The sequence below is a fragment of the Ranitomeya imitator genome, chromosome 2, assembly GCF_032444005.1.
Source record: "Ranitomeya imitator isolate aRanImi1 chromosome 2, aRanImi1.pri, whole genome shotgun sequence".
NCBI classification, from domain to species: Eukaryota; Metazoa; Chordata; class Amphibia; order Anura; family Dendrobatidae; genus Ranitomeya; species Ranitomeya imitator.
The window spans coordinates 637775009-637796608 of NC_091283.1; the positions used below are offsets into that span (position 1 = coordinate 637775009).

General features: G+C 48.8%; 1 protein-coding gene across 3 annotated transcripts in view; it reads right to left on the reverse strand.

Moving 5' to 3' along the window:
* Positions 1-19203, reverse strand: part of ERCC1 (ERCC excision repair 1, endonuclease non-catalytic subunit) — a 23724-nt gene extending 4521 nt beyond the window's left edge. Inside the window, exons 1-4 of one of the 3 annotated variants that reach the window (XM_069752708.1) lie at positions 19133-19203; positions 18555-18657; positions 15129-15247; positions 2472-2834 (exon numbers count right to left, since the gene is read on the reverse strand). In XM_069752708.1, coding sequence (XP_069608809.1) covers positions 2472-2834; positions 15129-15215 — 450 coding nt within the window. In that variant the 5' untranslated portion in view covers positions 15216-15247; positions 18555-18657; positions 19133-19203. Of the gene's footprint in view, positions 1-2471; positions 2835-15128; positions 15256-18554; positions 18692-19132 lie in introns of those variants that run through there. The other 2 variants (XM_069752706.1, XM_069752707.1) reach the window with 2 other exon arrangements.
* Positions 19204-21600: the final 2397 nt, after the last annotated feature.

The following is a 21600-nucleotide window of genomic DNA, read 5'->3' on the forward strand; positions in this document are numbered from 1 at the left end:
CATTGTGCGTTAAACCTAACGTACCCAAAAACGCGGTAGACCGTGTTCGAGGGTGCGTCACAAAGTAACGCATCATCGCTAACGCATGCCGATTTTGACATGTGCCCCCTCATACCGTGAAATCGTCCCGGGGGCGGGTCTTTCCTTCCTAATCAGACGCAGCACAGCCGTCAACCATGGTCTGTGCGCGCCTTCATTAGCATTCCTGGCGCCTGCGCTGTATTTTTTTCCGGGCATGCACAGTTGCGCTGCCCTTCAAACTTAGGCTGGGTTCCCATTGCGTTATGGGACCGCGTTAAACGGACAGCGTTGCACGGCGAAATTAACGCCGTGCAACGCGGCCGTTAACGCGCCCATTCACGCTAATGGGAACGCGCTACACTAGCGCGTGCCATGTTCGGCACGCGCTAGCGACGCGCCGGAGATTCCTGGCGCGCCGCGGACGCTGCTTGCAGCGTCCGAGGCGCGCCCGCGGTCCGTTCCCCGCTCTCGCAGATCGGGGATCTGCGAGAGCGGGGACATTACCGCGACCCCGAACGCGGCCCCATAAAAAACATTGCGTTAGCGCAATCCGCTAGCGCTAAACGGATTGCACTAACGCAATGTGACCCTAGCCTTACAGCGCAGGCGCCAGGGATGCTAATGAAGCAAGAGGAGGCGGCACCCGGCGCGCAGAGGCCATGGTTGACGGCTGTGCTGCGTCTGATTAGGGGTGAAAGACCCGCCCCGGGACGATTTCACGGTATGAGGGGGCACATTTTATAAGTGTTTATTTCAGCGTGTGCAGGGAGCATAACTAAAAGAGCCACCTTGTCAGAATGCAGCATTAGTGCTGCACAAGGTGGCTCTTTTAGTTACAAACGCCTGGGGGGGTGACAGGTTGCCTTTAATGGATCCGTTACATAGCGTTAGTGCAGCTTAGTAAATTGTTCCCTTAAACGGATCGCCCTAACGTAATGTGAACCTAGGCTAACACATTGCAATAATGGTCACTATCAGGCACAACACTCAGGTGGCCACAGTCAGGACAGATGGGTGCCTAGGCATCTGTCCACTATGTAAAAAAGAGAAAAAAACAAACATACCACGTGACATTTTTTTGTAGTGGCTCTGTATAAGAAAACACAGATAAATGGTTTGCAGACTTTTAGACTCAGCCAAGTGAACAGGGTCCTATGGGAATGCAAAAGGGAATCCTTCAGTAGGATCAACCTTCCCAAGTCGTCTATATGGGCATGTAGGTCCTAGGAAGCTGAACAATATGATTCCTTGATATCGGATATCTTTAAAAAAAAAACATGGATTTCATTGGAATATGTCAATGAGCAGTTCCAGGCACTGATCTGCATGAGAATCTGCCTCCAGAGATTATTATATATAACGGAGAGTCACCACTGTGGCTGCACCTCTAGCGGACACAGTGTGCACTTAGCCTAAGAACTGGCACTTGCACGGACTTTGTATTCAGCTTTTGAGAGTTATCTACACAGCGGGCTAATGCAGCAGAGACGGTTAAAAAGGGCTAGTGCTTTTAGGAAGCTGGCTAACTGCTGAAAGCTGTTGCAGCGATTATTTTCATGCCATGACTAAGAGCCTGATATTTACATGCAGTAGGTTGGAAACGCACCGGCTTGTAGCATTCTACTATTTGTGAATTTATTATACAGCACAAGTTTTAAATGACAAACTCACGTCCACAAATGAGTAAAATTACAAAGTGCTTATAATAACACGTAACCTTGCAGTTTAGCCTTTATTAAAAATCCTCTACATTCTGAAGAATTTTAAATGATATAATTGCAGCTTGTTGCTAGGTAACCGGCCACCTTGCAGTCCCAGTCTGGCCAATTACCTAGGCAGGGAACACATGGCACAAATAGGCTCTATGCTTCACTTGCCGCTCTGAAGATTGCCAGGTCACTGGATTAAATCAGTCTCAGTGTCCCTGCCATTCTCTTAGGCTGCCTCTACCATCAGCCTGTGGATCAGCGGTGCAACCACGCCGCTTCTCTGACCTGTCAATCTTCAGGAGTACACCACCAACAACAACAAAGCAGGAAGCAATGTGCTTCTGACGACTAACTTAAGAACACCCCTTTAATAAAGAATTGTTATGTTCTACTGACACAGTTGAGGAGTGTTGGAGCTGCATTTTCTCCTGTTGTTTGGATCTAGAGACATGGTGCTAAGAAGTATCCGAACAAGAGAAATAAAAGCAAAGTGTTTACAAGGTTCAGTCTCACCATTTAATTTGATTTCATCTAAGGGCTGCATTACTGAATATACAGTGAATATACCCCTTAGTGGTATCTACACCAGAATGTTGGTCTTTATGTTTGCATGAAAGAAGCAAGCAGAGCTTGGAGCCCTCTAAGGATCATTTATGAAATCAGCCCTAGGATTCTGCAGCAATGTAGACTAACTGAATGAAAGATAGCCTTTCCTACACGTTGTTCCCTATTCTGCGTTACCTGTCTTGGGCTGACCACAATACAGCTCCTCCCACCTCCAGGCTTAGGATTTGGGATGGCTGCCTCTTCTGTCCTGATCTTAGGATCTTCCTTTTCATGTAGATTCAGGGCCAAGGCTGTGCTTTCACTTCGAGACTTTGATTCTGAGCCTAAATCTGTCTTCTCACACTGGACCTTCAGTTCCAAACCCTGATGCGTCTCCTCACACTGAGGTTTCTGTCCTGGACCCACACCGGACTTCTGGCATTGAGGTTTCCGTTCCGGCACTTTAGACTCCTTCTGAAAAATGTAATCTGCATAACTCCCCGAGGAGCCCACCCTGGGAGGTTGAACTGCAGATCGGGCTTGGAATAGGGAACGCACCTAGTGACAGAACACAAAGGGGGATTTTTCAAGGCTCTGCATTCGTTTTTTGATTCACACTACATTGATTTTACACTACATAAAACATTTCCTTTATTAGTTTTGCATTTTAAAAAAATCTGAAAAAAATGATCAATAAAATCAAGATATAGGGATTTTTGTGTGTACTCACCGTAAAATCCTTTTCTCCGAGCCACTCATTGGGGGACACAGGACCATGGGTTATGCTGCTGTCACTAGGAGGCTGACACTAAGCTGAGACAAAAAAAGGTTAGCTCCTCCCCTGCAGTATACACCCTCATGCTGGCTTCCAGAGACCCAGTTCAGTGCAAAAGCAGTAGGATAATAACAACAAAATATCAAGTAACATTAGAGTATAACATGTCAACAAAACAGTCAAAAACTAAAAAAGGTAACGAGCCGTAAGGCTACCAGGGTGGGTGCTGTGTCCCCCAATGAGTGGCTCGGAGAAAAGGATTTTACGGTGAGTACACACAAAAATCCCTATTTCTCCTTCGCCACATTGGGGGACACAGGACCATGGGACGTCCCAAAGCAGTCCCTGGGAGGGAAACAATACACCAAATAACTCCGTGTACCATCTGACTACAGATGCGCAACAGCCGCTTGCAGGATACGCCTGCCAAGGGCCGCGTCCGCAGAGGAGTGAATGTGAACATTGTAGTGCTTTGAGAAAGTATGCAGGCTGGACCACGTTGCGGCCTTGCAAACCTGCTCCGCTGTTGCCTGGTGCCGGATGGCCCAGGAAGCACCCATCGACCGAGTGGAGTGTGCTCTAATCCCCGCCGGGATAGGGCTGCCCCTGACCGAATAGGATTCCTGGATAGCAGATCGAATCCATCTGGCTATCGTGGCTTTAGACGCAGCCAAACCCTTTCTGTGAGCACGAAAAGGGCGTCCGATTTTCTGAAATGAGCCGTTCTGGAAATGTACCTCCTAAGGGCCCGTACCACATCCAGGGTATGAAGGGCCTTCTCAACCCTGTGTTTGGGCTGCGGGCAAAAAGAGGGAAGAATGATATCCTCGTTAAGATGAAAAGATGAGACCACCTTAGGAAGAAAGGCCGGAGAAGGACGTAGGACTACCTTGTCCTGATGAAAGGCAAGAAAAGGAGCCCGGCAGGATAAAGCTGCCAACTCTGAGACCCTTCTGATAGACGTCACAGCTACCAGGAAGGCAACCTTCCAGGAGAGTACAGAAAGCGGAACGTCCTGAAGGGGTTCAAACGGAGGTTCCTGAAGAACCCCCAGGACCAAGTTGAGATCCCAGGTCTCTAACGGCATTCTGTAGGGGGGTACAACATGGGAGACTCCCTGAATGAAAGTCTTGACTTGAAGGTTGGCGGCGATCCTGCGCTGGAACAGCACGGATAACGCTGATCTGACCTTTGAGGGAACTTGGTGCCAAGCCGGAGTCCAAACCGGACTGAAGGAAATCCAAGATGCAAGGGATAGAGAAAACGAGCGGAGGGTGACCTCGGAGCCTGCACCATGAGAAGAAGGTTTTCCAGGCGCGGTGGTAAATGGAGGCGGAAGACGCCTTACGAGCGCATAACATGGTGGGAATGACCTGCTGAGAGAAACCAGGTTTCAACAGCCACGTCGTTAAACGTAGGGCCCGAGCTCTGGTGGCAGATCGGTCCTTGGCGAAGCAGGTCTGGGCGGTCTGGTAACCGCCAGGGAACGTCGGCTACGAGCTGAACGAGCTCCGCGTACCAAGCGCGACGTGGCCAATCTGGAGCGACCAGAATGACCGGAACCCCCTCCGTCTTGATCTTTCGGATCACCTTCGGCAGTAAGGGAAGGGGAGGAAACACGTATGGGAGATGAAACTGATGCCACGGGGATATCAGCGCGTCCACTCCTATAGCCTGGGGATCCCGAGAACGCGCAATGAAGTTGTGGACCTTGGCGTTCAATCTGGATGCCATCAGATCCACGTCCGGGGTCCCCCAGCGAAGGCAGATCTGTCGAAAAACCTCTGGATGGAGTTCCCACTCCCCCGAGGCAAGGCCCTGGCGGCTCAGAAAGTCCGCCGCCCAGTTTTCGACTCCCGGAATGTGCACCACGGAAATGGTGGAATGGTTGGTTTCGGCCCAACGAAGAATGTGGGAGGCTTCCTGCATCGCCGCCCTGCTGCGGGTACCCCCCTGGTGGTTTATGTAAGCCACCGCTGTGACGTTGTCCGATTGGACTCGTATTGGGTGACCCGCGAGCAGGGCGTGAAAGCGACTCAGGGCAAGTCTGATCGCACGAATCTCCAGGATGTTGATAGGGTGCTTTGACTCCCAAACTGTCCAACGGCCCTGGGCAGAGTGGTGAAGAAACACCGCACCCCAGCCGAGGAGACTGGCGTCGGTAGTTACCACTAACCAGCGGATCGGGAGAAAGGACTTCCCCTGGAGAAGAGATGGACCCAGGGTCCACCATACAAGAGATTGTCTGATCCGCGGAGACAACGGGCAAGGACGGTCGAGAGATGAGAGACTCCTGTCCCAGTTGTCCAGCAGAGCCTGTTGCAAGGGGCGGAGATGGAGTTGAGCGAAAGGAACCGCTTCGATTGCTGCAACCATCTTTCCCAGGATCTTCATGGCGAACCGAATGGGTCGCAGGCGAGGATGGCGGAGCGTTCGGGCTCCTTGCTGAAGCGCTTGGGCCTTGGACCGAGGAAGCAAGACCAGACCCCTTGAAGTGTCCAGGATCATTCCCAGAAAGGAGATCCGTCGGGCAGGAACGGGAGAGGACTTGTCCAAGTTGATCAACCAGCCCAGGCGCGAAAGAGAATCCAAGGTAATGTGGACGCTTGCCTCGCAGGCCTGATAAGGCGGACCCTTTATGAGGAGGTCGTCTAAGTAAGGCACCACGACGACTCCTCGAGAATGAAGAATGGCCATGACAGCCGCCATGACCTTCGTGAATACCCTGGGTGCCGTGGCAAGACCGAAGGGTAAGGCCGTGAACTGGAAATGGTCCTCTAGAACGGCAAAGCGGAGGAACCATTGATGTGGCGGGAATATTGGAATGTGAAGATAGGCATCCTTGATGTTTGTCGATGCCAAGAATTCCCCTCTTTCCATCGAGGAGATGACCGACCTGAGCGATTCCATCCTGAAGTGCCGTACTTTTACGCACTTGTTCAGGAGCTTCAGATCCAAAATGGGGTGCACTTTCCCGTCCTTCTTTGGCACGACAAAGAGGTTTGAGTAGACACCGGAACAATGACCCCGCTCTAGCGGAGGGAGTGAATGGCGCAAAGGAGGGCGCGAGACTGAGCTCCCAAACTGGGGAGACGAGAGGGAAAAAACCGAGTTGGAGGAGGAGCAGAGAACTCTATTTTGTAGCCAGACGACACCAGATCCCTGAGCCATTCGTCATGAACGACGGAGAGCCAGGCTTGCTGAAAAAGAAGTAGGCGTCCGCCTACTCTGGTGGTATCGACTGGCGCCGTTCCCGAGTCATTGAGAAGGGAATCTGGGGGGTCTGGAACCTCTGGCCCTGGGCTGCCAAGGCTTTCCTCGCCAGGACGGATTCGGCCTGAAAGAGGGACGAACGTCTCTGTCTGAGCGGGCGGATCAGTCAGATCTGGAAAATCGGCAGGATTGGACCAGGCTGGGCTGGTACGAAAGGGCCGAAAGCGAAAATATGGCTGGCGCTGGAAGGCCGCCTTGGGCCTCTGTTGGGTAAGGAACTTGCTCTTTCCCCCTGTAGCGTCGGAAATAAGCTGGTCTAGCTTTTCACCAAAAAGACGCCCGCTCTGAAAAGGGAGAGAAATCAGAGATTTTTTAGAGGAGGAATCTGCGCGCCACTCTCTGAGCCAAATAGCCCTTCTGATAGTGATGGCGTTTGAGGCCGCTGATGCTGCGCAATTCGCTGCATCGAGAGATGCGTACATCACGTAATCACCAGCCATGGCCATCTGTTTAGCAAGGTCTGCCATCTCAGACGGGAGATCCTGTTCATGAATGGATTTCGCTAGAGCATCCGCCCAGGAAACCATTGCCTTGGCCACCCAAGCCACGGCGAAGGAGGGAGATAGGGAAGAACCTGAGGCTTCGTACACTGAGCGAGCTAGGGAATCTAGCTGGCGTTCAGTGGGACTCTTAATCGAAGCGCCATCTGGAACGGATAGGAGCGTTTTGGAAGCAAGGCGCGAAACCGGAGGATCTACTAGTGGGGGATCCGTCCAGTCTTTCACGAGATCTGCTGAAAAAGGATACTTCGATGCCAGGTCCTTTTTTCCCGTGAAACGCTTATCCGGACGCTCCCTGTGTCGCCTGACTATATCCAGAAAATCTGGGTGAGAGGCGAAAGTCTTATGAGAACGCTTGGTTCTAGTAAAGGAGACTGCGTGGTCCGGAGCAGAATTAGAGTCATCGTCCACTTTAAGTGCGTGATTGACTGCTACAATGAGGGAGTCAACCGTAGATCTAAACTCCGGAGCCTCCGGGTCTAAGGATACATCAGACTCATATTCAGAGTCGTGAACGCTGCGAGCCCCCAAAGAGGGTGAGCGAGAGGTGGAGCTGCCAGAAGCTGAGTGGCGAGATGAGCGCTCAGGAGAGGTAGTGCGGATCCGTTTTCTGGATGACCGTGCCTCTTTCCGGAGAGAGCGGCCCCTGCTGGCCGACGATTCCCCTGTTACGGAGGGATCTCTTAACACCTGTAACGGATTGCCCCGTTCCCCAGGAGGGTTCTGAATGGATTTGATGGCATTGGCTAAAAAATCCACGGACTGCGAAAGTGACGCGACCCACGCGGGGGGACTAGGTACGCCGGAGTCGGTGGAGGGCTCCTGGGCACATGGGGCATCGCAGGCTGAGCAGAGGGGGGAACTTTGAGGCCGAGGAAGTGGAGCCTGGCAGGTGGTACACGCAGAAAAAAAGGTCATATGCACCTTAGAGGATTTTTTAGACCTTGACTGGGACATGGTGTACCTAATGCAAAATAGACCACAGGGGGGGCGTGGCCTGAACGTTCATGTGAGCGGACGCGTGACAGAGCGCTCCCGCTGCCAAAGTTAATATTATCCTTATAAGCCGCAGCTGAGCGGCGATTCACAGCGCTTACCGGCTGCAGGAAAGTCCCGGGAGTGCGGCGGTGTATAGCGGCGGCCCCGAGGTCAATGAGTATGACCAGGAGGAGACAAAGAGACGCCGGAGCCGGCGAGGCAGGGACCGGCCAAGATGGCGCCGACGCCAGGGAGAAGGCGGAGAAGGACAACGCGGCATGCCAGAAGAGAATGGCGGCGGCGGCAAAGCTCCAGCAGTTTGCTAGAGTGGAAGCCGCAGGGAACACAGGAAAAGCAGAGGAGGACGCCGGAGCTGACACAGACACAGAAGGAGAGGAGGAAAGCCCAGCAGAGGAGCAGGAGGTACAACAGGGGAGCAGGGATGGTGACATGGCGGTGGTAGTAGGGGGACCTGAAGATAAGGAGTCAGGAGCAGAGCCCACCCTTAGAGATGTCTTTGCACTGGTATCATCCTGCAAACAATCCCTGACCCAGCAGATACAGGAGGTTAAAGGGGATACAGCCCAGATAAATGCAGCCCTGCAGAAGATTGACAAACGTGTGGGGGCTGTGGAGGAAAGAGTGAGCACGGCAGAAGACCATATAGTGCAGCTGCAGAAAGCGGAGAGGAAGTTTGCTCAAACAATATCGGAGCTAGCTGCAAAAAATGAGGATCTGGAGAATAGGTCCAGAAGAAATAACATTCGCATAGTGGGTGTCCCTGAAAAAACTGAGGGGAAGAATCCCACGGAGTATATTGAAAGCTGGCTCCTTGAGACTTTTGGTGATGCAGCACTGACAAAAGTATTTGCGGTAGAGAGAGCCCACAGGGTCCCACCGAAACCACCTGTCCCTGGAGCGAATCCCCGTACCATGCTTGCCAAAATCCTAAACTACAGAGACAGAGACATTATCCTGAGGAAGGCTAGAGACATGACGGATCTGACAATTGGAGGTCAAAGAATTGCTATTTACCCTGACTATTCCGCCCTGGTACAGAAACAACGGATGATGTTCACGGGTATCAAGAGACGGCTGAGAGAACTGGGAGTGCAATACTCCATGATGTTTCCGGCACGACTGAGAGTGGTAGCGATGGATAAGATTCACTTTTTCCAGACGCCGGAGGACGCTACCCAGTGGATAGATCTTAACGCTAAAAAACTTAAAGGGAAAGGAGATTGAAAATGTGGGGCGGGTTGGTCGGGAGGTATCTTAATTCTTTCAAAAAGGGGATAAAAAGAGATTGACTGACAGTACACTGGTAATTGAAATGTGAAGGTTGAAGGGTGGAGTTGGGTATTACTCAGGGAACGCACTGGGAGAGCTGGTGCGGCGGTGAAATATGAGGGAGGAAGGGTGTGCAGCGTACTAAAAAGTTTATTTAGTTTCTTGCAGTTGTAATATAATACAGGTTTAATTATACTGTTCTTCTAAGAATTGCGCCGAATTCTGTTATAAACGGTAGCGGGAGGCGGAAAGAGAAGGTTTAGCAAGAGTGTTTGCAACGGGTGATGGTGCCCCACTCTTGATAAGAGGCAGAATGTATAATATTGGGGGGTGTGGGGGAGGGGGGGGGAGGGGTGAGGGTGGGGAGGGAAGTTAGACAGCTCAGAACCGGGAGTATTGACATAACTAAGGATGATGAGTCACATAATAGGGGACCGCTTTAAGATATTGAGCTGGAATGTGAGAGGCCTGGCGGATAAGTCTAGGAGAGCTGCGAGCTTGCAGTATGCGAAGGATCAACGGGCTTCTATGATATGCTTGCTAGAGACGCACTTGATACAGGAGAAAGTGGACGTACTAAATAGACGTTGGATACAGAAAGGGTATCACTCTACCTTCTCGACGTACTCAAGAGGTGTGTCAGTGTTGGTGCCGGTGGGAGTGCAGTATGAAGAGGTGAAAGTATGCGTGGATGCTGAGGGTCAGTATGTGGTGATACAATGTATATTGTATGGAGTGAGATTGTGTGTTGCGGCAATGTATATTCCACCTCCATATTCAAGTAAGAAGATCAGGGAGGTATTGGAGAGGGTGGAACGATGGGAACCACTGCCACTCTTAATTATTGGGGATTTGAACAATATATGCGATGACTTTTGGGATAAAAATAAGAACGCCCAGAATAGGTCGGAGGGGCACACTACAACATTTGGAACCTATGTGCGTGAATTAGGCATGATTGATCTATGGAGAGTCAGACATGTTGGGGAGAGAGGATACTCGTGCTATTCGCCGGCTCATGCTACGCTATCCAGAATTGATATGGCACTGGGTAACCGCCTGTTGGACACAATGGTGGGGGAGGTGCGTTATCTGCCGAGGGCCCTTTCGGATCATAGTCCAATTGAGGTGGAGGTTAGGTTGTTGGGGACACGGACTACAAGCGGGAGAGAATGGAAGATCCACCCTAACTGGTTACAGAGTATTGACTTGGACGGTATAGGGAAGGAGGTGACGGAATTTTTTGCGTTAAATGATGGGAGTACTGATGCTCTGACTGTTTGGGATGCAATGAAAGCGTACCTGAGAGGGCTACTTTTTAGAGACATTAGTAGGTGTAAGAGGAGGACAAGGGAAGCGGAGAGAGTGGCATTGGAAGAGTTGAAAGCCGCGGAGGACGAGATGGTAGTACTGGGGACCTCCGAGGCAGAGAAAAGGTTGAGAACAGCGCAAAATTGTATGGAAAAGATTCTGCTGGCAAAAGCTGAAAGGAAGCGGGAGTTTCAGAGGGTGGCTTATTTTCAGGAGGGAGAAACAGTGGGACACATGCTATCGGTGGTAGCCGCGGCTCAGCGTAGTACCTCATATGTACACTCGTTGGTTTCGGATGGGGGGAGCAGGGTATCTGAAACACCTGATATTATAAAGGTCTTTGCGGACTTTTACGCGGACTTATATTCCTCCAGGGTCAATGAGTCAGCCGGAGATACGGAGACTTTCCTTGAGAGTCTGGGTCTTCCGAAATTGAGTGAGGAGGATAGGGTGAGCCTCGATGCCCCTATCACCGAGGAGGAACTGAGTCGGGCGCTGAAGTCTATGGCCAATGGGAAGGCACCTGGGGTTGATGGGTTACCAGCCGAAATCTATAAAAGTTTGGAGGAAGTGCTGATTCCCAGATTAAAGTTAGTACTGGAGGAGGCTGGATGTAAAGGGTATCTCCCAGCATCTATGAGGGAGGCTATTATAGTGGTTATTCCGAAGGAGGATAAGGATCTGGGGAAGCCTGAGTCATATCGGCCAATCTCTCTGTTAACCATCGATGTCAAGCTCTTGGCCAAGGTGTTAGCTACCCGTCTGTCTAGTGTCATTACTAACCTTGTGCATCCGGATCAGTCTGGTTTTATGCCTGACAGATCTACAGCGGTTAATCTGCGGAGGCTGCATATGAACCTGCAGCTGAAGTCTGACAATTGTGGCCGAAGGGTTATTGCATCCTTGGACGCCCATAAGGCGTTTGACAGTGTGGAGTGGGGATATCTCTGGCGGGTGTTGAAATGTATGGGTATTGGCCCGCAATTTGTGGCGTGGACTCAACTGTTATATTCACTACCAACAGCTAGAATTAGAGTGAATGGGGAACTTTCTCAGCCTATAAAGCTGGCCAGAGGTACGAGGCAGGGTTGCCCACTGTCGCCCCTTCTGTTTGCCTTAGCTGTGGAGCCATTGGCCGCCAAGATCCGACAGTCGGATGAAGTCCCTGGGTTCAGTTATGGGAGTGTTGAGGAGAAGATTGCGTTATATGCAGACGACATCCTACTGTTCCTAGCGGACCCGGATGAAGCCTTGAATGGGGCTATCGAGATCGTTGGGAAATTTGGAGACTTATCGGGATTGAGGATAAACTGGGATAAATCGGTCCTCTTTGAGGTGGATGGGGTGGAGGAGAGCAGAAGTGAGCCATTGGGAGAGGGGCGGCTTAGGGTGGTATCCCTTTTCAGATACCTGGGAATATGGATCTCGATGCCAGTTACAGAGTTTCTGTATAGGAATTTGACACCTCTCGTGGGCGCCCTTAAAGCAAAAGTGGATGCATGGAATAAATTGCACTTATCGGTGGTGGGGAGGGTTAATCTAATTAAAATGGTTCTGATGCCCAAATTACTCTACGTCCTACATAACGCGCCAGTTTGGATTCCACGTGGGAAATTCCGGCAGATTAATGCTCTATTTAGAAGTCTGATATGGGGGAGGCGGTACCCACGTATTCGCCTGGAGACGCTTCAGCGACCCAAGGAAGATGGAGGATTGGCTTTACCCAATCCTGAGTTATACTTTCTTGCAGCCCAGAGCCAGCATTTGAAGGGCTGGGCGCGGGAGGCGTCTGCCAGTGCGGTGCAACACTTGATGGAGAGGGTGACAGACCGACGACCGGTAGCGCAGTGTCTGGAGGATGGTTCCTTGGGAGTATTGGGGAAATTATACCCAACTATGTTTTTGATATATAAATTATGGACCAGACTGCGACAGATTCGGGGGGTTACGGGGCTGACTAAATTTACACCGATATGGTTTAATAATAATTTGGTTGAGTTTGCGGCCCTTGGAGTGCTGACGGAGTGGAGGGCCAAAGGAATCCACTTGGTGGCTCAGATAGTTCAACAACGAGGATTAAAGTCCTTTTCGCAGCTGCAAGGGGAGTTTGGACTGAGACCGACTGGGGAGTATCAATATGCTCAGATGAAACATGCTTTTAAAGCTCAAAACAGGGGCGGTGGTGTTGAGATCCAAGAGGACATAGTTCTGGAATATGTGTGTGGGGAAGGATCCACAAGGGGAGTCATTACCACCCTTTATAAGGACCTTCTACATGCATATTTGTTAGACTTCCCTTTAAAAGCGAGAGCGAAATGGGAAAGAGATTTAGGCCCAATGGAGGATGAAACCTGGGAATCGGTGTTGGAGTCGGTTCCACGAGTGTCGCTGAGCGAGCCGTATAGACTATCGCAGCTGTACATCTTGCACAGAGTCTATAAATCACCGGAAGTGTTGTGCAGAGCGGGGTTGCGTGCTGACTCTGAATGCCCGAGATGTAAGACTGGGAATGCAGGAATATACCACATGATGTGGACATGTCCAAGACTGGTTGCTTTCTGGTTGGTGGTAATGAGCCGTGTGGAAGGGGCGTATAAATGCAGAGTGCCGAGAGATCCGATAGTGTGTATACTGGGACATGTAGAGGAAATTAGAGTGGATAACACCTGGAAGATAGCAATAGCTAGGCTATTATATATGGCAAGGAAGGTAATAGCAAGGAACTGGATCAAGTAGGAACCGCCTACGAGGGGTGAATTCCTGAATTATGTTAAACATGGTCTCAATCTGGAAAAGGGGGTCTATAAAAGACGTGGGAAAATAGAAACGTTTGACAAAATGTGGTCTCCGTGGCTCGAGCTGGGATGAATAGTTATGGGAAATGGGAGAGTGAGAGCCTCTGAAAGGAAGAGAGTGCTAGAGGAACAAGCGAACATAAGTGAGTCAAATGGCTCAAGGAACCATCAATACTGGTAACAAAAGTATAACTGGGAAGGAGCTGTCAGGGGAGGGGGAGGTTTGGGTATGGTTGGGATTGTTGGGGGTTTGGAAAATGTTAAAATTTTTGTAAAATACTGGACAGTGCATACATTGTATTGTGCATGTTTGCTTTCAATAAAAAACTATTTAAACAAAAAAAAAAAAAATAGACCACAGGGTCTATAAACTACGGAAGCGAGGGCGGCACTGCAGAGGAGAGGCTGACGTAGTCTCCTTAACCGAGGTCCTGTGTCCCGCAGAAGACGTAGGCGACGGCCGGCGATAACAGCGCTGCACGTGGGGGAAGCTGCGGCTGAGAGAGCTGGAGCTGCGGCGTGCAGTGAAGGAATCCAAGATGGCCGCCGAGATCAGGGAGAGAGATCTCGCAGGCAGCAAGAAGCGCCAGGACCGGGGGGCGGCGCCGCAAGATGACGCGAAAGAGGGGGCGGAGCCTATCGGGATGCGGCATGCGGCTAGGCCGAAGCCGAGGACTAAATTTGCGGCTTCGGCCCGGCGCGCGGCCGCTGATGGCCGGAATAAAAGGGGCCCAGAAAAAAGTGTGCCACCACTAAGAGAGAGCCCTCCGGACCGCAGAACCGGCGACCCCCCATCCCCCGAGACACTTACCCCGATGGAGCAGCTGCTGCACAAGGGGCCTGAGGTGAGGAGTGCCTGGGGTGAAAGACAGGGACGGTGCAGGGGTTGGGAAGCCTCCATCCACCAACCCCAGAAAGGGGGGTGGAGAGGAACCGTCCACCACCTGAATCAGCCGCATAAACAGTGGTGATGCAGAGTGGGCTGCACGGACGCCACGGGTAATAGTGCCTCTGTACAGCCGAGGGTGAAACCTGGTGGACAGGGCTGATGTCCGGCAATAAAAAGGCCTGGCTGCAGAAGAGGATACTGGAGGTAAAACACCAGTGCTCGTCTGTACTTCGTGGGGAGATCGGCGCCCGTGAAAGGGACCGTCGCCCAAAAGGGTCAGCTCAGGCAGTGGCTCCCACGTCGCAGGAGAGGATACGGAGAGGTGAAACTCCCGTGCTCGCCTGTTGTTGGTTCGGGGGAGATCGGAACATGAAAGAATCCGTCGCCCCCTTCGTCCAGATAGAAAGTAAAAATCAGTGTGCCTCCTACGGACACTAAGCTTGAACTGGGTCTCTGGAAGCCAGCATGAGGGTGTATACTGCAGGGAAGGAGCTAACCTTTTTTTGTCTCAGCTTAGTGTCAGCCTTCTAGTGACAGCAGCATAACCCAGGGTCCTGTGTCCCCCAATGTGGCGAAGGAGAAATACTCGTTTGTTACCTATCCCAAAAGCTATAACCAATATCCAATCAAAAATAGAAACGCTTCTAACCTGGTTGGCTGCAGCAGGCAAGACATTGAAACGGGTAATCATCCCATTTACCATCTCTTCTGCCAGAGGCTTCTCACTTACACAAATAAGAGACCTCTTGCTTTGCACCGATGAGGGGCAAACACATCAAAACACGTGTCTGCAAATGGAGTGTCTGATTTAACTTTTCACCCTAAGTCATGGGTCTATATTGACTTTTAGGATTGCTAGAGTTCTTGTCCTTGTCCTCTCTGAAGAGGATATTTGCATATCCCTACCTTATGATACACCTTCATTAATTAAAAGTCTATATGCAGTTAAATACCAGACTAGTAGTGATGTCTACCTATTAATTAGGCACTTTACTGTATATACGTATTTAACTTTCAATCATAGTGAAGATATCTTCTCACCGGAAGTCCTTCAGGTTCCTGAGAAGGAATAATGAATCGTTTGTGTTCTCCTTCTGCGGACTTAGTGTCTTCTCTCGGGATTTCCATCTTCAGGCTGGTTGATCAGTGTTTCCCAGTATCTAAAAACCTGAAAACACAGAATAAGTATCAGGTTCAACATATAACGCCTATCATAACGGATGACTGATGTGATATAATAATAATCTTTATTTTTATATAGAGCTAACATATTCTGCAGCGCTTTACAGTTTGCACACATTATCATCACTGTCTCTGATGGGGCTCACAATCTAAACTCCCTATCAGTATGTCTTTGGAATGTGGGAGGAAACCCACGCAAACTCGGAGAGAACATACAAACTCTTTGCAGATGTTGTCCTGGGTGGGATTAGAACCCAGGACTCCAGCGCTGCAAGGCTGCTGTGCTAACCACTTAGCCACCGTGATATTCATTGTATGTACCAGAAAAATACAGAGCCCTGTATTTTTGCTATTCATCCATCCAGCACACCTTTCCTACAGGCAATATGCTATTTCCACTGAAAAAGATTTGTAATCATGTTATGTGTGTTTAATACACGTGCATTTTTTTCCATAATTGGCATTGACTGCCCTCTATCTGTAGGACTATATTCATTAGTGGAAGTGCCACCTAACTAGATCTGTGGTAATTTGGGTTCCGACTAAAGGTACCGTCACATTTAGCGACGCTGCAGCGATCTAGACAACGATGCCGATCGCTGCAGCGTTGCTGTGTGGTCGCTGGAGAGCTGTCACACAGACAGCTCTCCAGCGACCAACTATGCGAAGTCCCCGGGTAACCAGGGTAAACATCGGGTTACGAAGCACAGGGCCACGCTTAGTAACCCGATGTTTACCCTGGTTAACAGTGTAAATGTAAAAAAAAAAACCACTACATACTTACATTCCGGTGTCTGTCCCCCGGCCTCAGCTTCCTGCACTGACTGTGAGCACAGCGGCCGGAAAGCAGAGCGGTGACGTCACCGCTGTGCTCTGCTTTACGGCCGGCCGGCGCTCACAGTCAGTGCGGGAAGCTGAGGCCGGGGGACAGACACAGGAATGGGAGTATGTACTGTTTGTTTTTTTAACGTTTACGTTGGTAACCAGGGTAAACATCGGGTTACTAAGCGCGGCCCTCCTTTGGCCACATCCCACACTGATGACCGCTGTATCGTGCCCTTCAGAACCAGATGATGAATGCCTCACAACTCCAGGCACATTTAACGGAGGTGAGAGGCACCCAAGTGTCATGTCAGACCATATATCAGTGTGGTCTGCGTGCTAGACGACCTGCAAGGGTGCTAGACGACCCGCAAGGGTACCTGACTGCACTACCAGGCACAGGCGTCATCGTCTTGCTTAGGCCAGGGAGCATCTATGTTGGATATGGGGCCAGTGAACCTTAGTGCTGTTCACTGATGAAAGTCGATTAACACAACTTAAGGCTTCTTTCACACTTGCGTCGTTTGGCATCCGTCGCAATCCGTCGTTTTGGGAAAAAAACGGATCCTGCAAAAGTGCCCGCAGGATGCGTTTTTTCCCATAGACTTGTATTAGCGACGGATGGCCACACGTCGCGTCCGTCTGCAACGGATCTGTGTTTTGGCGGACCGTCGTCACGAAAAAACGTTCAAGGGAACGTTTTTTCGTACGTCGCGTCCACCATTTTCTACCACGCATGCGCGGCCGGAACTCCGTCCCCTCCTCCCCGGACTTCAGAATGGGCAGCGAATGCGTTGAAAAACTGCATCCGCTGCCCACGTCGTGCACAAATTTCACAACGTGCGTCGGTACGTCGGCCCGACGCATAGCGACGGACCCGTACTGACGCAAATGTGAAAGTAGCCTAACACGTTGAGTGCTATGCATCAGCCACTGTTTGTTGTCACCAGAGAAACATCTGGTGGTGGCGTTACAGTGTGGGCAAGAGTATCTAGTCCATACACAACTGCCCTACACTTTGTGAATGGCACAGAGACAAGCTCCTACTACTTGAATAACATCATTAATCCAGTCTTTGTGCCTCTGCATGAATAACACAGGTCTAATTTCATCTTCATGGATGACAATGCTCCAGATCATAGAGGGAATGCATTCTGGAGACCACCTCAAATGGAGTGGCCTGCACCTTCTCCAGACCTGAATCCCATAGAAAACCTATAGGATCAGCTGAGTTGCCGTATAGAGGCCTATCACTCTACCCCAGAACCCCAATGATCTTAGGGCTGCCCTTCAATAAGAGTGCCATCCCTCAACACACAACAACTCGACTTGTGAACACCACAAGACATCGTTGTCAACCTGTAATTGATGCTCAAGGCCACATGACAAGTTATTTAGACATTGACATTTGGGGGGATATATTCACCACTCTTGTTGGCTTTTGTCTCAAAAATTATTTCATATGAGGAAATCACCAATGCATGCTTCTACTTAATCTAACCTGTCACCAGGATTGACTCATAAGAGATACAGCCACCACCTTTCAGGTATAATATATATTCTATAATGCTGTATATCTGACCCCCAACCCGATCGAATAGATAAGTAGAGCTTTTATTATACTCACCTGCGGGGTGGTCCTAGGGGTATCGCTCTTCTTGGTCTGGCACCTCATTTCTTGTGATGTTGTCCTCCTTCATGCTTTGTGTGGATGACGCATCCCTGCATCATCCACACAGTCTCCCCGCCATTGTGCTCCTCTAAAGGCGTACTTATCTGCCCTGTTGAGGGTAGAGCAAAGTTCTGCAGTGCGCATGCACCAGGCCTCTCTGACCTTTCCCAGCACCTGCGCACTGCAGTACTTTGCTCTGCCCTCAACAGGGCAGATAAGTACGCCTGTACAGGAGCACAATGCAGGGGAGATTGTGAGGATGACAAAGGGCGCGTCATCCACACGAACCAAGAAGGAGAACGGCATCGCAAGACAAGACCTGCTACACCCCTCGGACTGGAAACCCCCGCAAGTGAGCATAATAAAAGGTCATTTTCTTGTCTGGAAGGTCAGTTTGGGGGCAGATATACAGCATTATAGAATAATGCATATCAGGCCTGAAAGGTGGTGGCCGTATCTCATACCAGTCAGACTTGGTGCAGGTTCCCTTTAAATGACCTACTTTCATGATAAAATATCAATGCAGCGTGAAGTTTATACATTTTCCATAAATTTCCCCTGAAAGCCAAATATCCCTTTTTGTGAGTAGTAGTGTGTATATATATATGGTAATCCAAAGCTACAATCCACCCTCTCCCCCGCCTTGGGGGTTGCTCAAAAGTTAGTTTTCTAGACAAGACAATTGTTTTTCATTAGTGAAAGATGGCAACAAAACAGTGTCACAGGTGACCACATTGTCACCAGCATGTGTCACCCCCCATTCACAATAAATGCTCCTACACAAGTCTCACCATCATCAGATCCCGGTGATGTCCCCATGCTCCATAGCGCCTCCTCATGGACGCCTCCTCCTTCTCCACAGGGGAAAGGGATGCCGTTCTACAGTAATAATCTCTGCAAAAAAACATTGTACAATGTGAAACCTAAGGTAATCGCAGTGCGGAGAAGGAAACATTAGCATCTGCCCCTATTCTATTACACAGGATGACCTGGCACTTGTAGTTCTCCAACATATCTATATGCATTTATATACACACTGTATCATCACTGTCCAATCCAATAGATGCCCTGGCTGTCTGTTCTAGTGTCATGTAATGCTGAGACTTGTAGTTCTTATCCCTCACTAAGACTATGTCAATACTAAATCTGGCTTACTGATACAGGTGTAAGCATGATGGGACTTGTGGTGCCTAATCCTCCCCTATAAGTACCATATAGCACATTATTAACCCTCTCTCTATGTAATAATCCCTTCCTGCTTCCAGTTTCCTGATCATAGAGCTCCCTGCATGCTGGGACTTGTAGTCCCGCGCTTCACCCCGTGCACACTGCTCGTTTTCCCCACACAGCTATATAATAACAATATTACACTTCTATTTCCCACTTCTCCCTGTCAAGTACGAAAGTCAATTCCCCTGCAGTCGCATAAAACTACATCCGGGGAAGCAGGAAGTACAAGAATGCAGTGTATGCTGGGAAACGTAGTCCTAGCTGCAATCTTTATACATCCACTATACCCATAGCCTGCGCTTAGAGTCGGCCATCTTTGTACACCTCTGCTAAGCTACAGAACCTATCTGACACTAGAGGAGTCATTCTGACAGGGTTGTACTGAAAACTAAAGCTATAAGGCAACTAGGGAGATGTTTAGAGCCAGTCACAAAGCAGGAAGAAGGGTTGCTGCTCACCATAGTAATTAATTACATTTTGGCTATTAGGCATTCAGAGCAGGTTTGCACAATGTAAGCTGCAATAATCCTGCTTATATTCCAATATAGCCATGTATTTTATGGCCAGTGCAGACTACGCATCATTTCCACCACCGAATAATTTTTGTCCTATTTCCAACCAAATATATTGATCCTTTGCAGCCCTGTTCACGTTCCTGACTTCAGCTTCTCTGTTATGTTCTAGAAAGTGATTTTGTGTGTAATAAACAGAAAGGCCTCATTGATTATAATGAGGTCTGCTTAATTACCATTAGTTGTTGGCTTTTTGAACAAAGAAAATGGCAGGAGCCCTATTATGGTTATGGACAATGGGGCCATTCTGGTTTCCATTGCATCTCTCAAATAACAACGGCTTTCCTCATAAGGCCACGTGCACACGTTGAGTATGTGGTCAGTATTTTACCTCAGTATCTGTAAGAAAAAACAGGAGCTTGTAATAATATAGAAGTGGTGACGTGTTTCTATTATACTTTTCCTATGATTGTTCCTCTCCTAGTTTTCGCTTACAAATACTGAGGTAAAAAACTGACCAAATACTGAACGTGTGCATATGGCCTCAGTGTTCTATCTGAGGTTTTCACGGAGAGAACCAATCCCCAGTATGGCCTAGCTATGTGCATGTTCACATGTTCGATTGTCCACCATTAGCAAAAAAAGTGGAGATTTGTCTATTTTTCGAACTAATTTGTGGATCAAATTCACCCTCATTCAATTAAATGGGTCCATGCAAAAAAAAAAAACTTGTCAGCCCAGTGTTGTCTGTGTATCACCCAGCATTTGATATTAAAAGCTCTGGAAGAACATTTTTTTTAATTATACGAGAAAAATGGATGACACAGACCAAAATGGATCCAGCACACTGAGGAAAAATAGTAAGTTTTCACAAACGCATATAATGGACCAGAGAAGTGGAAAAACAGCCGGGAACAAGGCCAGCTGAGGATTCTTACCCAAATTTGGCCATACTTTAGTAAACATGAGCAAAGCACCATTTAATATAATATTTAAACCCTCCGGGACTGACCAATTTTTGGCCTTCATGACAAAGCATTGGTTCTTTTTCTTCCTTTTTTTTGACTATTGCATTCAAAGTGGCATTACGCTTTTATTCTTCACTCGATGTAAATGTATGAGGGCTTGTTTGTTACACAATGAGTTGTAGTCATCAGATGCGCCATTTTGTTATCAGAAGCACCATTTTGAAGCCTGAACCAGTTAAATGAAATGTCAACAGACGGAACATGCACAGCAATTTCTCTTAGTTATTGCTGTGCATATCTTCATTCTTTTCTGTTTTCTTTCCCTTTAAGCGCTTTGTCAGGCAGGTTCCATGCTGAAGTCTCCAGATATATAAAAAGAAAACATATGCATACAGCGAAAACGGACAGTGAAAACGGACCCATAAATTTGCATTGCCGATTGTGAGCCGACACTCGGATCAATATCCAACATGTCTCCACGATTCTGCACCGACTTCTCCGTCTGAAGAAAAAATCTGACATGTGAACACCCCCATAGACTGCCATAGGTACGAGTGCTATCCATGAAAAAAATGGATAGCACTCATACATGAAAAACTGATGTGTGTATGAGCTCTTAGTTTGAATGGGACTCAGTTACCCAGACACTTGTTTAAAATAATTCTTAAACTGCGTCAAAGGCTCCCCAAACTTATGTAACAGCAATCTAACACAACTTGCCGGATTTTTGTGGAGGCTGAAAAAAACTTAGATTTTTTTTTTCTTTTTTGAAAAAATATTTTGATCCATCAAGTATTATGGGCTTTGAGGTCCTCTTTTGTGTAATAATACAACACACCCAAAAATCGTTAAAACATTTTGCTGGGCTACATTTCACAGCCATACACTATTCTGTAGTGTGAAGTAAATTTCTGTGATCTCTAAAACTGCTGAAAAGCTTTTAAAACCTTTGTAGGCTTCCATTTCTCAGACATACAGTGTTACGTGATCTGTGAACATTTCTGTGATTTCTAAAAGTGAACAAAACCTTTTAAAAAATGTTTAGGCTTCCATATCTCAGACATACAGTTTTGCATGATCTGAAAACATTTCTGTAATCTCTAAAACTGGAAAAAAAAGCATTGAAA